Source organism: Trichoderma virens, assembly GCF_000170995.1.
Source record: "Trichoderma virens Gv29-8 chromosome Unknown TRIVIscaffold_90, whole genome shotgun sequence".
Taxonomy (NCBI): domain Eukaryota; kingdom Fungi; phylum Ascomycota; class Sordariomycetes; order Hypocreales; family Hypocreaceae; genus Trichoderma; species Trichoderma virens.
The window spans coordinates 463,488-479,703 of record NW_014013659.1 but is presented as its reverse complement, the minus strand read 5'-3'; the positions used below and the strand labels follow the sequence as shown (position 1 = coordinate 479,703).

General features: G+C 50.5%; 4 protein-coding genes across 4 annotated transcripts; 3 read left to right on the top strand and 1 right to left on the bottom strand.

Annotated features, from left to right (window-relative positions):
• Nucleotides 1-2,115: 2,115 nt before the first annotated feature.
• On the top strand, nt 2,116-6,724 carry TRIVIDRAFT_88065 (uncharacterized protein; the record flags this gene model as incomplete). The annotated part of the gene is made up of 4 exons (XM_014095235.1): nt 2,116-2,292; nt 2,355-2,537; nt 2,594-6,215; nt 6,280-6,724. 4 exons carry the CDS (start codon nt 2,116-2,118, stop codon nt 6,534-6,536), a joined length of 4,239 nt encoding a protein of 1,412 aa, XP_013950710.1.
• Nucleotides 6,725-7,670: 946 nt separating this feature from the next.
• TRIVIDRAFT_174059 (uncharacterized protein) lies at nt 7,671-8,902 on the bottom strand (the record flags this gene model as incomplete). The annotated part of the gene is made up of 3 exons (XM_014095234.1): nt 7,671-7,949; nt 8,001-8,642; nt 8,718-8,902. The coding sequence occupies 3 exons, from the start codon at nt 8,793-8,795 to the stop codon at nt 7,911-7,913; spliced, it is 759 nt and encodes a 252-aa protein (XP_013950709.1).
• Nucleotides 8,903-12,641: 3,739 nt separating this feature from the next.
• Nucleotides 12,642-13,920, top strand: TRIVIDRAFT_187397 (uncharacterized protein; the record flags this gene model as incomplete). Its single annotated transcript, XM_014095233.1, has 3 exons — nt 12,642-12,985; nt 13,268-13,424; nt 13,497-13,920. Coding segments are annotated over 3 exons (381 nt in total).
• A 1,110-nt stretch (nt 13,921-15,030) lies between these two features.
• TRIVIDRAFT_210693 (uncharacterized protein) lies at nt 15,031-16,092 on the top strand (the record flags this gene model as incomplete). Its single annotated transcript, XM_014095232.1, has 2 exons — nt 15,031-15,335; nt 15,437-16,092. The coding sequence occupies 2 exons, from the start codon at nt 15,299-15,301 to the stop codon at nt 16,090-16,092; spliced, it is 693 nt and encodes a 230-aa protein (XP_013950707.1).
• Between the last annotated feature and the right edge of the window lie 124 nt (nt 16,093-16,216).

Genomic DNA, 16,216 nt, shown 5'->3' with positions numbered 1-16,216 from the left:
TCTCATCAATCATCAATGCACCGGCAGGACATGAGATGAAATCCCGCGTCAGGAGAATTTCTCCAATCATGCCGTACCGCGTTCTATTTTTATAGCCAGCAGCCACACAGAGAATCGTGGTTGAATGCACGTTGCCTGTTTGGGCGACCAAGAGCCACCACCACCAGCCCCTAAGTCGCTGGCCTTGTTTAGGCGCCCAAGCCTGGCTCCCCCTATCATAGCTTCAAGGTTCAATTGCAGCGCACTGATCATACAGCATCAGCATCAGCACAAGACAACTCCGTCCATGCTTCATAACCACCAAATGCCCACACGAGTCGCGGCGTTCGCTGAGCATCTGGGCTCGTCAGCGGGCCCCGGGCCATTCCCGCGCACGTTAGCGAACAGCCGGCACGTTTGGACATGTTTGAAAGATGGAGATGCCTCATATATACGAAGCACAGAGGGGATGAAACCCAGCTAACATGTTAAACGCTCCTGGGCGCGCTTGGCCCTCACCAATCATGCAAACCCAGATCTGGCACCCCTAGAGGCCGCATACAGGACAGGCACAAGCTCACGCATGGCATCGGACTAGCGCCGAAACCCTACCGGCTGCGGGACGATTCAGGTGAGAGAGCCCGCCATCTCCTTTCTACTGTAAAGGGCCTTTTAAACGACTCCAGCTCAGGTGAAAGAAAAGCCATTTGATGCCACATCAGTCCAAGCGCACGTTTGCCGTCTCATCTTCCATGGGCGTTGCCTGTTTGGATATTGCTCCATTATCCTCCATGACGTAGTGTTACGAAAAGTTGTTTCAGGGCCTCAACATGTATTATCCCTACTACTAGGTAGGATGAACTGGCCTGCCTATTGCGATGAGTTCCCCTATAGCAACAACTTATCGGCGCAGCTTTACCTTTTTCTGGACTTTTCATTGGCATACTATGGGAGACAAACGTAATCAATCATTGTTTGCACCTGTAGATTAGCCAATCAGCTAGAATATCACCCAATTCCAGTCGTGAGGTTTTCTTTCCAGGGTATCGTGGACATCAAGGTTGCTACGCGATGCTGCAACGAAAGGAGCTTAGCAAACCAATATCTAGGTACAAGTACATTCATTCATACAGCAATATCCCAACCTAAGGCGCTGATTTGATATGACCCAACCCAACCAGCCATTTTCACTGGCTTGCGAATGAATTTATACTAATCACTTTGCAACACTTTTTCCCAAAAGTCTCATACTCCCTCTCTTTCAATACCAATAGCTGATGTTGATGTGGGGTCCTCAGTCCGTCTTCTAATTTAAGTCTCCGGGCTGCCGCAATCTGCGGGGCCAGTATTTACCGTACATGTTGGCATTAGGCCTGTGACTCCACACTCGCTGTAGCAATCCAAAGCTGAGGCCCGATCGTGAAACTAGAGCGAAGCTGCAGTATTTGCCGTTTCCCGAATGTTCGCCGGTGGGGAGCATACCAAGTATGTGTCGACTTGGCTGCATACTAGCAGAGCACTCTGCTACTACCTAGTAGCCATATTCAAGAGCAGAGTACATAATTCTCGTTATTCTCGGCTGTGTTTAGACTATGCTCTGAGCTCGAGATGAAATAGTAAAGAGGAAAAGGAAAAGAATTGCCTAGATTATTGGTAAACTAGATTTCACTTCAGAACATCTCGAGTCGCTTTTGACATCTTCATGGCCAGAGTTTTCACTTTTTATCAGCTAGGAGATTAAACTCTATTTCAATTCACTTCAATGTGTATTGGTTTATACTCCGTACCTCTGCATCGGAGGATTTGATGGCGCAACATGCAGCCTCAAGCAATTACATAAGCAATACCAAAAAGCGGACAAACATAGTTCCGCTTCACCCCCTGCCACACGCGACACGAGGCTGAAGGTGGTCGCCGGGACTGCTCAAAAATTCATAGAGGCTTGTCAGGAGAGAAGTCAGCTGGCCTCATCGAGCTTTTCGACAATTTTGGCAGTAATCCAGGCCTTCTCTCCGGCTTCATCGGATATATATCCAGCCATCAGCTGAATTGCGTTATCCGCGCCCAATTCGGACGCGAGTCCCTCGATCAACCTTGTGACATCCATCCAACGCGATAGCGCCAGGCACCGACAAGATGAGCTCCGCGATGCGCGACCTGATTTCGGGAGAGGCCGAGTTGGATGACGAGGAAGATGACGAGTCTTTTGATGAAGATACTGGCGAGGAACGTCGAAGAAGGAAGCCATCCGCCCATGTCGACGACTCCAGTGAAGAGGAAGAAGACGATGACGACGAAGAAGAGGCTCGCAAGGTAACACCGAAGCATTATTCAATGCTGATACGATTACCCACTAACGCGCCTACTTGCTCTAGATCCGCGAGGGCTTCATTGTCGATGAGGACGAAGAGGAAGAAGAGCCTGAGTCTGACGTCGACAGCCGGCCTGTAAAGAGAAAGCGAGAGCATCGGAACCGTGAAGAGGAAGAAGCACTCGACGAGGAAGATTTGGAACTCATTGGCGAACAGTTTGGGGAACAGCCAAAGCCCCAGGCGCCAGTTAGTCTCTCGCTGTTCGCCTGTCTTGATTTTTTTTATTAACACCTCATATTTAGTCAAAGTTCAAACGCCTCAAACGTGGCCACCGAGACGAGGACGATGCAGCCTACGAAAAGCGAGGCTTGGAAGAAATCTTTGCAGATGACGACGAGGACGCCACTGAACAGCGTGGTTATGGTAGACCTGGCTTCCGTTCCCAAGTCGACGAGTTCGACGACTTCATCGAGGAAGACTATCCCGAGGATGAGGATGAGCGCATACGCCAACAGGAAGATGCCGAAGTCGCCCGCCCTAGGGATCGCGGTGTCGGTGGTGTCGTCGATACCACAGGGCTGGACAAGGATGCGCTGGATGATATGGAGGCCATCTTTGGCAACGGCGAAGACTACGACTGGGCACTTCAGATGGAAGAAGAGGAAGAGGACAGGGAGAGAGAGGAGCAAGGAATCGAACTCAAGGACGTCTTTGAGCCTTCACAGCTCAAAGAAAAACTGCTCACCGACGAGGATAACGAGATTCGGTTTACAGACGAGCCCGAACGCTTTCAACTCGACCGCAAGCCGTTCAAGAATCTGCAGCTCACTCCCGATCAATTCAAGGAGGAGGCTCGGTGGATTACCAACCAGCTGTGGCCGAAGAAGGGCTTGGCTCAGGAACTCCAGGCCCCTTTTGGCAAGGCGGTTGGTAAGGTACTCGAGTTCTTCATTGTTGACGAAGTCGAGGTTCCATTTGTGTTTCAACACCGAAAGGATTACCTCCTCCACTCCAAGAAAATTCGAAAATCCACAAGGGACGATCCCGACGGCCCCGATTATACGATTCAGTCAGACAAGCTGTTGAACCAAGATGATCTATGGAGAATTCTGGAGCTGGATATCAAATTTCGTTCATTCGTGGAAAAGAGAAATTCTCTTGAGAAGTCGTTTGACAATCTCAAATCCATGGACGTCCAGGATGCCATGGTCGAGGAGATGATTCCCGAGGCCGCCACCATGGAAGAGATTCAGGATCTACAAGATTATCTGCAGTTCCAATATGCCAACAAGCTGAGAGACCTCGCATCTCTATCCGGTACTGCGTCGCAAACGAAACGCCCAGGTTCAAAATCCTCACTGTTCGATCGCGTCCGCAATGGAAAGGCATACTACTTTGTCAAGGCCTACGGCATAACTGCTGACCAGCTAGCGAAGAATGCCCTTCGCCAGGGTAGAAAAGTCGCTCCGGATGATCATGAGCAGTATCCGATGGATCTTGCTGATGGTCTGCTCGATGACAGCTTTAGCACCGGTGATCAAGTCATTAATGCTGCTCGTCAAATGTATGCTGAAGAGCTTTTTGCTAGTCCTCGGATGCGCAAGTACTTGAGAGCTTCCTTCTATCAGGCGGCTGAAATCAGCTGCCGTCGAACAGACAAGGGCTTACGAAAGATTGACGACACGCACCCGTACTACGAAGTAAAGTATATTCAAAACCAGGCAATTGCGGACCTGGTACACCAACCCGAAGTGTTCCTCAAGATGATGCGCGCCGAGGAGGAAGGCCTGGTGGAAATCAAGCTTGAGATGCCTCCACGATACGATTTCCGGAGGCAGCTCTATCAGGAATTCGAGTCGGAGAACTTCAGTGATCGGGCGGAGCAGTGGCGCGAGGAACGCAAAAAGGTGCTGGATCTTGCCTATCCCAAGCTGGAAAAGATTGTGGCCAAAAACATCAAGGAAGTCATCAGGACGTTCTGCCAAGATGAAGTTCTCAAGATGTGTCGGCAAGAGTTTTACCGCAAACTTGACCAGGCTCCTTACAAGCCCAAGGGCATGATCCTGGGTACCACGCCGCGGGTCCTGGTGCTGTCCAACGGAGGCGGCGATCCTACTCGCGACCCTGTGTGCTGGGCTTGGGTGGAAGAAGAAGGCCGGGTGCTTGAACAAGGCAAGTTTGGCAACCTGGGTCGAGACGAAACCCAGCGTGAGAACTTTGTCGAGCTTGTGCGACGGCGACGACCTGATGTCATTGGCGTCAGTGGTTGGGCATCAGATACTCAGAAACTGGTACGCGATTTGGAGGGCCTGGTGAGCGAAAAGGGCCTCATGGGAGCAGAGTTCGAGGACCCCGAGACAAACGACTACCGAACCGAGCTGCTGGAAGTCATCGTCGTCGAGGATGAAGTCGCACGCCTTTACAAAGACAGTCCTCGTGCCATTGCTGAGCACCCCTCTCTTAATCCCGTCACGAGATACTGCATCGCCCTGGCGCGGTATTTGCAGAACCCGATGAAGGAGTACGCTGCGCTGGGCAAAGACGTGGCATCTCTTTCATTCCATCCATGCCAAAACCTGCTGCCTCCGGATAAGCTGATGAAGTATCTGGAATCCGCCATGGTTGATACTGTCAACATGGTCGGAGTCAATATCAACGACGCTATGACGGACACGTACACGGCCAACCTTCTCCCTTTCGTCGCCGGATTAGGACCGCGAAAGGCTACCAGCGTTATCAAGACCATCAACGCGAATGGAGGCGTAGTCAACACCAGAGACGAGCTTGTTGGTGACCCAGACAGCGGAAAGCTACCAGTTGTCGGACCACGCGTCTGGAACAACTGCGCTAGTTTTCTGTATATCGAGTACGACGCGACGAATCCCTCATCGGATCCTCTCGACAACACCCGTGTCCACCCTGAAGACTACGAATTGGGCCGCAAGATGGCGGCAGATGCTCTTGAATTGGATGAAGAGGACGTTAAAGCGGAGACGGACGAGAATGGACCTGGCGCCATTGTGCGAAAGCTCTTCAAGCAAGACGAGCAGGAGAGGGTCAACGAACTGGTGCTTGATGAATACGCCGACCAGCTGCAGAGGAATTTCAGCCAACGCAAGCGAGCCACTCTCGAGGCCATCAGTGCCGAACTGCAAGCGCCCTATGAAGAGTTGCGCAGGAGCTTTGCGCTCCTTACGCCGTCTGACGTTTTCACCATGTTTACTGGTGAGACCAAGGCGACACTCTGTGAGGGCATGATTGTTCCAGTCAACGTGCGTATGGTCAGAGACGACTTTGCCATTGTGAAGCTGGACTGCGGCATCGAAGGCAGGATTGAAGGCCACGAAGTATCGAACCGGTCCTCTGTCAAGGACGTCCTGAGCTCGGGGCAAACGGTGCAAGCCAAGATTCTTGAGATGAACTACAAAGATTTCATGGCTAAGCTCTCCATGCGGGAAGAGTCTCTGCGCATCCCCTACAAGGCCCCCATCAACTTTGGTCGCGATGGCTGGGACTATGCCCTCGAGGCCGCCGACAAGGAGGAGCTTCGCGAGAAAGACAAGACCACGGGCAGGACTCAGCGTGTGGTGAAGCACCCCAACTTCAAGCCCTACAACTCAATTCAGGCAGAAGAGTACCTCGGATCGCAACCTCCTGGTGAGGTCATTATTCGACCTTCTTCGAAGGGTAATGACCACTTGGCTATTACTTGGAAGGTTGCCGACGGCGTTTACCAGCACATTGACGTGCTGGAAATGCAAAAGGACACAGAGTTCTCTGTCGGCAAGCTTCTCCGAATAGGTGGCAAATACACCTACAGCGATCTTGACGAGTTGATTGTGGATCATGTTAAGGCCATGGCCAGAAAGGTCGAAGAGATGATGAGAAACGACAAATACCAAAACAGGTCGCGCAACGAGACTGGTAAGTTATCCTTTAATCAGCTTTCCCACCTAATCTCCGGATGAATATCACTCTAATGTTGAAGCAGAGAAATGGCTCATCACCTATGTGGATGCTAACCCCAACCGATCCGCATATGCCTTTTGCATCGACACCAAGCATCCAGGATACTTCTGGCTATGCTTCAAGGCGAGCAAGACGGCGCGGGTGATTGGCCTGCCGGTGCGGACCATTCCTCAAGGGTTTGAGCTCAGAGGATATCAGTATCCTGATATGCGTGCCCTGTGTAACGGATTCAAGCTGCGGTTCCAGAATGAGTTTTCCAAGATGGGGGCGCGCTAAGACCGGAGAATAATGATGACCTAGACGTGGCCTGCAGGTGGACATGGAAAAAAGCGAAATCTAGGGTTACAGATTTAATGACTCGTGTGTGTTGATTATTTAGTATCATTGTGTAGAAAGTCGGGATTCAATTGGCTCGGGAGGAACTCGATAGCAGTCCTTGGGAGCGAAAAATACTTTTTTTCCTCATTTGTTTATTATTACTATTGCAAGAGAGAGATTGGGGCTGACGGCTGAGGGGTGGCATGGACGAGAAGCAATATCCATGGAAAACAAAAACAAAAGATTAGAATAATAGGTTAACTTGATTTTTGGGGGCTAGCTGGGTTGATGAATGCATGTCAACTGACTTGGAATAAGCCTGCTCTTGAATCGATCGATGCAGCTAGGTTGGTAAATACAGAGTGCATGGATATGATGCGAGATCATAGGTGACTGGATTCCAAAATGCTTGTCCAACGAGGAGCAGCAGTCAAGTCGGGTTGTTTGTTTACAAAGGCTCATCAATACATGACTTGGTAGAAGACAAAAGGGAATGAAAAGAGAGAGAGGAAAGAAACAGAAAGAAAAGAAGCGGGTAATAGACCATACACATGTTATGAGAAAAGTGCAAAAAAGAAACGACACCTGCAGGATTCGAACCTGCGCGTGCGAACACAATGCCTATGATACCTGTAGATAGCAGGGCATCGCCTTAACCACTCGGCCAAAGTGTCTTATCAATTCTTATCAGATCAGGCTGGTAATGAGCATTATATCTTCAACCTAGGCTATTGCTAGACTAGTTCCACGCCTGTTTTCTCCACGCCGAAATATTTATCATGTAAAATATTGGCATGCACAGCATAGACCAATCAGAAGACACTTTGGCCGAGTGGTTAAGGCGATGCCCTGCTATCTACAGGTATCATAGGCATTGTGTTCGCACGCGCAGGTTCGAATCCTGCAGGTGTCGCTCAATTCTTTTTTTGCGTTTGCTGCCTTTTTGACGCTCCTTTTTCTGGTATTAGTGGCTGGTTATAATACCATTGGCGGTTTATTATCCTTGTGGTAGCGTGGCATTCTTTTTTGTTGTAACTGAAAATTACATGCTACGAATTACATATTTGTGCATCTGATTGATATATGAGAGATGAGGTGCGGAACACATATCGATAATAATAAGGTGGTATCTCGCTGTCATGTATGAAACAGGAAATACTATGCTCCTAGAGAATGTGTGTCCCATGTTGGGTGGGATATATGAAATGAGAAATTGCGGCACTTGTCTTTCATGGTAGCAATTGAGAGCGACGGTAGATGTTACATCCAAGATTAATAGCAGTAAAAGTCTGCCTTTTGCACCTCTCAAACCGAACCGTATCAGCAAATGTTTTAGGCCGAACTCGTAACACGGCTGATTTCTATTTCATCCTTTGCCAACGTTAGTGACTGTAGACGCTGTTATAAGCTGAAAGTCCTTACCTCGAGGTCTCCAGGCTGAATCAAACCCACCACTCCGTTACTCTGTAGTCTCGGATGGCTCCTCACGAACTTGCGGTATCCAGGGGCGCCGGGCCTCACCACATTGTCGGCCGCAATGACCGCGCCCTGCTGCAAGAGTCCCAGTTCCTCACAAACCTTGAAATCAGGGAGGTACAGATCCTCGACGTGGTCCAAAAATAAAAAGTCGATATTCGTCAAGGTGCCCTCTTTGTGCAGCTTGCGGAGAGACTCTTCCGCCGGGCCAGTGACGACCTTGACAATGTCGGACAGCCCTGCAAGCATAATCAGCTCTCTGGCAATGGCCGAAAACTCGCTGCTCATCTCCAGACTCCAAACGCGGGGCTGCTGGCCCGGCTTGCTGTTGCGGCGCATTGCGTCTGCGAGCAGAATGGCCGAGTATCCGAGATAGCCACCCAGCTCGACGAGGGTCTGTGGTTTTTCTTCCGCTACCAAGTCGGACATGATCTTGGCCTTGTGGCCGCCGATGCTGATGAGGAAGTCATGCTTGGCTGAGAATTCATCAATGACGGAGAGCAGCTTGGAGGGGTTGTTTCTCATGTCCTCTAGATGGGGATGAGAGAGGATGAACTCGAGGAGCCTCTCTTCGCGGCCATCGTGGGACTAATAAAGGGGGTGATTAGCGACGTGTCTACAATGTTTTTTTGCGCTGGATTTTTGATGTCAGGGGAATAATACTTCGACACCAGTCTCTATTGGCCCTCTCAATGAGGGATATTTCTGCAGCAGTGCAACGATTTCCGGTGGGTGGTCCATTGTGGAAGGGGGTTCGTAGTTTTGCCACGCGATGGAGGAATGGATGACGATGAGCTGAGCTCACAGCTTATGAAGAATGCTCACGGCAGATTTGGCTAGTAATTCTTCCGCCGTATCGCTGCGTTAGCTTCAGCATGACACACCAAGGAGGAGAGAGTTTTTTATTTCATCTGAGAAGCTGTTAGTCTTATTTATAAGAGTTGCGAAGGATTCAGAGCCCCCGCTGTGTGCCTGTGCTAGTTCGCTTAGAAGAAGCACCATGATCAATCATTGATCTCACGTGCACCCAACCCTCGGCTGTAGCTGTAATTCGCAGGGGGTTTAACACCGAGAGAAGCGATTCTGTCATGGTGTAGTTGTAAATTAATTCTTAAATCCCAAAGGTATTTTTCATATTGCGCTGCGTGGACCATGAGGGGTATAAACAGTGTGGGTGGAACAACTTCAACTAAAGCTACATTTCAGGGGGCGCTGCATGCACACACTTGCCCATGCCTTGTTCAATTCTCAATCTGTTTTAACCATGTATGTGAATTCTTAAATTATATGTAAAATATGAGCCGTGTTTGTACCTAGTCTGTCCTTTGCGTCGCTCTTACCGCTGAAGTGATGACGAGGGGTTGGATGTTACGCTCGAGTTGAGGGGGGCATGATGTTGCGAGGAGCAAAATCGCCATGAGTGAAGACAATCTGGTGATTGTGCGACATGACGTACTTTGAATACTTTCGCAACATACCTGCTGTTGTATTGGCAATGTCTTCCAGAATGGACTTGGTAAACTTGCGCTCTGTCACAAAGGGGCCACATTCGAGCGGCATCTACTTCCCGATCAAGGCTTTTCCCCGGTCGAGGCCCCAATGTAGGTGCCCCTGAGTTTGCGCAGTTGCAAAATATATCCGTTAAGCTCCTGGGAAATGGAAATCTTTTACTCTTTGCTCAGATCGTCCCAGATTCTATCGGGCGTCTTACCCGGTACGTACAAATCGGAGCTGCGGAATGCCAGGAATTGGCAAAGACAAACATGTCCAAAGCCTGTGATTGTGATATTAATGTAGGACAGATCTGTGGTTGTGATGGCCGGCAATGTTTTCTTTTTTCCTGTTGGCTAATTTGGTATGAGCAGCCTGCTTGCTGTAGGTGGCAGATGAAGTACAGTTTGACAAGTGCTGAATAGCGAATGATATTCCTAAGAACCTCTAAATATAGACCATCATTTGCATGTAAGTGCTTATACGTCGGCGCAATCTCTGTAGAATAAACTACCCGGATGTGTTACATCTGCTCGTGTATATTTCCTTGTCTATATCCTCGTTCCGATCTACCATAATAGCGCCAGCCTACATTCGGAGCAATCGACTCTTTGCAAATATGACAAAGAGCAGTTTTAATGTAAATAGCTGCTTCCAAGTATTGGTAGTTATCTCTATTACGCCGTGTTAACTGAGTAAATTGGGTCGTCTAAAGGGCCCCTTTCCCGGATTAGTCATGAGAACGGCTGTAGAGAGCACTACCAAATCCAGTTGTTGCATCCTTCCACCAACTTACAAACCAACTTGCCAGCCTTGTCGTCTGTGGCCCAATGAGGGATCATTTCATCGCTATACGGTCAAATCGGGCTCGGATACTGGCGTTGTTGTGCCCAAGTGAAAGATAACAAGGGGCGTGTTTTGCTTGTTCAGCTGAGGCAATTGGCACCAGCAATATCATCAACCCAACTATTGAAGAAGTCTACGAGGGAATCATGATCAACCATCTACGCTGAGATATCCCACCATGTTTCTCTTCAGATGCTTGACTTGGCCACCAGCAATCGCTATCAATCAACATGCAAGAGAGAGTGTTGAGGACATTTACATCATATGTTCAGATGAACAAGGCTAGGGATACATTGCCTCTTTTCTGGGTGGATATGCAGAATATGAGACAATCCTGTTGGGAAAGGGCATTGATAGCTGGATGGAGTATTTGGCCGCCACTTCATTACCTACTCTCCATTACCCCTTGCATGCCATTCAAGACTATCTGCCCGAAACGACGCAGTAGTCGATGCCCAATTGCATCTCAAGACATGTACGGGCCGTGTCATGTCTCAAGTCACGTCAATGACTGGCCAAGACAATGGATCCTCAATTCCCGGCATCAGCTGAAGACTTCATGTGCGGTCTCCGCGCGGATTCGAGGTCGTTTCCCCCATACGGGTATCCGCAATTGCCTCGTACACCAGCTGCCGATGTCAACAGACTCGGATGACTCCGATATATCGCGTGGCCACCTGCCATTGACACGCCCGGCCCGCATTGCCTCCCTGCAGCGACATCGGCAGAGATGGACAAACTCCCTAGTAGCCGTACGGAACCGCAGAGTGGCCGTGCGTTTTCCACAAACGTGGCCTCTTGTCCGGATCATGGCCAAGAATGACTCCCAGAGCGAGAGACCGGTGGAGTCTCAACTAGCCAACGTTGGCTGGTGTCTGGCCATGTTTTCGCGTGCTCGGCCGGAGACGGAAGCAACTCGGCTGAGACTTTGCCACGGCGTCTCCACCGCCGGGGCTCCGTGCAAAGAGAGGCGACGCTACTGGGAGGAGGAGGAGGAGGCTGGAGGCTGGAGATTAGTAGAGATGAGCGCCAAAAATACCGCCGAGCGCGCAGCAGGAATTGATTGACTGTAACTCAGCTGGTTTCAGTTGGGCAGGGAACGTCGAAAGCCTCTGTGGTGGTTACAGCGACTGTTTGTGCTGCTGTCTGTACAGTAGGTGGTTGAGGTGACGCAAGTGCTAATGGACTCGTACTCGTACTGTATTAGGTACCTAGGTACTGTATTTGTTAGTACTCCGCTGTACGGAGCGACAACTGGCGTTTTGGCACTAAGAAACAGCACGGAGCATTAAGTAATGGCCTCTGCATGTACTGTATGCATGTACACCGTACCCCGCTGCGCTGCGGCCGGCTCACCGACTAGGCCGTACCCAGTACAGCAAGTACCTACAGCTCTCATGTGAGTACCGAGCACAAGTCCACTTCACAACGTCACTAAAGTCTGGGGTAAACGGGGCCCAGGGGTCCAGAACAAGGCAGCAGTGCCGCAAGCGGGCGGTGCGTGACTGCAGTAGGTGCAGCAGGCGGCGTCAGCCCAATTGGAAAGTCAATTGAGGCGGAAGAGAGAAAGGGAATGTGATTGGAATACGCAGTAATCGAGGGAAAAGGAGAGGCAGATGCACTGTGTCAATGCCAATTGCAAATTCAACATTCGAATTGCTGCAATGCAACACCGCAAATCGCTCCTGCTGGCCCAGGACGGCAAGGCCCAAAAGGAGGCGAAGGCACAGCGTAGCGCTTGTTGCGTCAGGTCACGCGATATATGATCCAATGCTATTGAGCCACTCGTCGTTCCGGGCAAGAACGCACGCGGCAAGAGCACCAAAGCACGCACGGAGTACATACACGCGCTGGACCGGGTCGTTTGCAGGTCGTTTGCAGGTACAGTCACCCCGTTTGCTCTGCTGCTTGCGTGTGTTGATCTGCGTTGATTTGCGTTGATTGCAGTGACTCAGCAGTCGCCTCGATACATCCGCGGTACCTGACCTGACGCCATCCATCAATGCCCATCCCACCCCCTCCCCCCTCTCTCTCCCCCAGCGATTGCTCTCAAACCGCTTCATCTCTCCTACCCAGGTCAATTCAATTCACCTCACCGTTGCATCCATTCCAGCCTCGCCATTGGCCCGTCGTGCTTCTCCCGTCTGTTGGCGCCACCCCCCCCGACGTCTCGCGTGACACCTTGTGATATAATGCTGCCTCCATTCACCTTGACATACAAAAGCCCAAACTGCCCAGCCTCTTGAGTGTCTCTCTCTTCCCATCTCATCTCATCTCATCGCATATCACTTGTCACAAACAAACCACCTCCATCTCTCTCTCTATACAAAGTCAACAACAAATCCCAATCCATCGCCTCCTCCTCCGCCACAACCCATCCCATCTATAAACAGTGTCACCCCCTCAAAAAAAAGCCTCCCAAAAACCACTGCCACCCGTTCGGGCAACGCCTCCTCACCTTACTCCAACTCTGTCTCCCTCTACCATCTCTCTCCGACCAATTCATCGCCATAGATCCCCCCCGCTCTGCCTCCGTCTTACCCCTTCTGCGCCTAGTTCTCATTTTGTCGCCTCTCGCCATCCATCCATCAAAAGTAAGTTTCCAGCTGCAGCTACGCACCCCCGCATCTGTATCACGTCTCTCCCTGTTACATTGCGACGTTTCTCCTTTCCATCATCCTGCTCGCCCCTCTCACACACCGCATAGGCATATACAATTACATCTACATACACAATCAGAGGTCAACTGTCTGGGCCTCTTCCATCAGAACTTGATAACCACACACATCACTCACCCAAACAGTCAGCTTGAAGCCCATTCCCATTGATGCCCATTTTACCGGGATCAACATGCTAACCTGGTCGTCTTGTAACAGTGACTCGTTCTCACAAGTACAACGACCGTGACCACAAGGGTCTTGCCGACGGCAGTGTCTCTCCGACAGAAAACCTGCCTCGCTTCTTTGCCAAGAGTGGCTACGTTGACACTGACCCCAAGAAGGTCAAGAAGGACGGTAATGGTAAAGGCAACTGGTAAGTGGTTACAAACTGTTTGATCTTGTTTCGTCACTTGGTTCACACTATTAACAAAGTATGCTACTACAGGGGAAGTGCCGGCGAAGAAGCTATGGATGAGGGTTTCCGCTTCACCAACGCCCGCCGCCGCTCCAACAGCTTTTCCCACCAGCATCTCTCCGACTTCAAGACCAAGTTCGAGGTGAATGAGCCCGATCCTCTCTTCGAGGAGCACATCCACGGACCTGTTGATGAGGAGAACGGCGATGACCTCTCCAAGACGGACTCCGCGGAGAGTGTCCACTCCGTCTAGACGAGACAAGTTGTCTCGCATGCCCAGAGAGCGTTTCTATTAGTCATACCCACCCTGGAAATGTCATGGATGCCTCCCACGATCATGATGATTCATATTTACTTTAGCTTTTTTTATTCTTCTCTTTTTTTCTTTTAATCGGGAAGGAATGGAACAGTGGGATATGACAGCCACGGAACTGGACATGACGGCACTCATCTGAGGCCAAACTCATGATACATACCCACCTTGACGGCGGGATGACATGTATTACTGTATAATAGGCTTTTCTTTCTTTTTTTCTCTCGCAAACCATATGAAGGCTCGGGCTCTCTGATAGAACCAATCAAAGCCGTGTAACATTTTATGATGAATTGCGCTCATTCGTGAAGACTAGTTGAGTGTTTACATTGCCATGAAGGCCAGACCCAGAGTTCCCTGCATGCTTATCTGCAGCCCCTCAGCGTCAACCGTTTCAATCCCAGCTTGCCCAGCTATGATTGCCCGAGTCATTTATCAATGCTTCAAGCGACACGTAAGGCCTTACTCGAACAAGACAAGACTTGCAGCCAGCGTCCCAGACTCACCGTGTCGGTGGTCGCCGATACGACAGCGTACCCCGCTCGGGGTAAATGCAAGTGAATAGCCCAAAGAGAGAGGCTGCAGATCGATGGGTGAATGGGGGATGTATCGGCAGTCGGATATTACGCTCGACACACTGCATAGAGGACGTACGCCTGACACCTGTGTTGGGGGAAGACGTGAGGTAGGAAAATGCGCTGCTGCACTGATGCCCAGTTGTGGTTGTGTGTTCTGGACAGAGACACACGCGGCCTGATGCATGAGCCTGATGGGTTTGGCGATGGGAAGCAGTACCTGGAGTTCAACCAAAGACGCTGTATATATACACTACCTTGGACATCTACTTGACCTCTATCACCCCTGTATGGAGCATGTATACTTCGTGTCGATATGATAATACAAACCCCCATCCAGAGCAACCGTCCTGCCTCTTCCAGCAGCTCATCCTTCGTCTCTCTTCTCTTCCACCTCCGTCGCCCCCGGACACCAGCCCCCACTTTTACCGCGTCTGGCCCGTGCACCGGAAAGAAGCAAAAGCTGCAGACACGCTAAACGCCCTTTTCTGGTCTGGAATGGATTAGGTAAGCAGGAGCTTCAGCCTTGCGTTGCGGAAAACACGTGCTGGTTGGCCGAAACTGGTGCTGCTTGCCGTCGCCGTTCTTTTTGCTTCGCTTCTTTTTCAGGAAGAAACTCCATTGAATTTGATTGATGACTCTTACGCTCCCCCTTTTTTATCGATAAATTGGAAATCTAGAAAGAAAAACTACAGCTTGTGAAGTTAATCAACATCGAGTTGTCATCTTTGAAACACGCGCTATTAGCTCACGCCTCTCGCGGCGCCGTTTGAGCAATCTCGAATCGAAGATATAGCTATCGCAAGAATCTTCAGCCTTGCGACACTACGACGACTTTCGCTGCGCCCAGTCGGCCAATTCACCGGCTAACAAAGGCCCTTTGAACAAACAATCACTTTACCATACAATCATACAAACCAAGAGAAAAAAAAGAAACCGATAAAATGGCCATGCCACCAGCCTACCACGAATCCCTCCCATGTACGCCCTCCCGCCTCCCTCCCATCCTAAACACCAACTCAAGCAAAAACAAACCACGAAACAAAATCCAAATAAACTAACCTCTTCCTCCTCCCTTCCAGACATCGACCCCGAACCCTCCCAAGAAGCCCTCGCCGCCGCCCGCGCCCTCATCGCCGCCGAACAATCAACCTTCTCCCCTCCTCCTCCTCAAGAACACCCCCAAGAACCATCCTTCTCGCCCGCCATCGCCACCGAACTCGCCCGCATCGCCTCATCAACCCCCTCCCAGCCCCTCGATCTCTCCCGCTACGAAGCCCAAGAGCTTCCCCCCCCTCCAACAAAGACATCAACCCGCTCATCCAAAAAATCATCCTCAAAATCGGCCTCCTCCTCTTCTGCGGCAGAGGCTTCAAGGCAACCCCTTTCAAACGCCTTCATCTCATCCTCCTACCTCTCCTCCCGCGCCCAAAACCTATCCCTCCTAGACTCCCACGGCCGCAACGCATGGCTCCTCTCAAACTACCACCTCGAGGCTGAGCTCCGCTCCCTCGAGCGCGACCTCGCCGCCACGAAACGCGACATGGACCTCCTCAACGCCGCGCGCGCATCCCGCCAAAACGATGTCAAGGCCGAGATGCAAGGGCTCGAGCAAAACTGGCGCGAGGGCGTTGGCAGGGTTCTCGAGACGGAAATTGCCGTCCAGGAACTCAGGGAGCAGATACGACAGGAGCTGAGGAGTAGGGCCAGCGCTGCTGAGCATCCTGCTGCTTTATAGCGGCAACAAAGAAATGGTGGATTTTGTTCCTTGTTTTTACTCCTTTCTTCTTGCTCAACTTCTCTTAATTTTTTTCTTCTTAAAACCTTATATTTTCTCAAAGGAAAGGGTTAATGGATCGTGA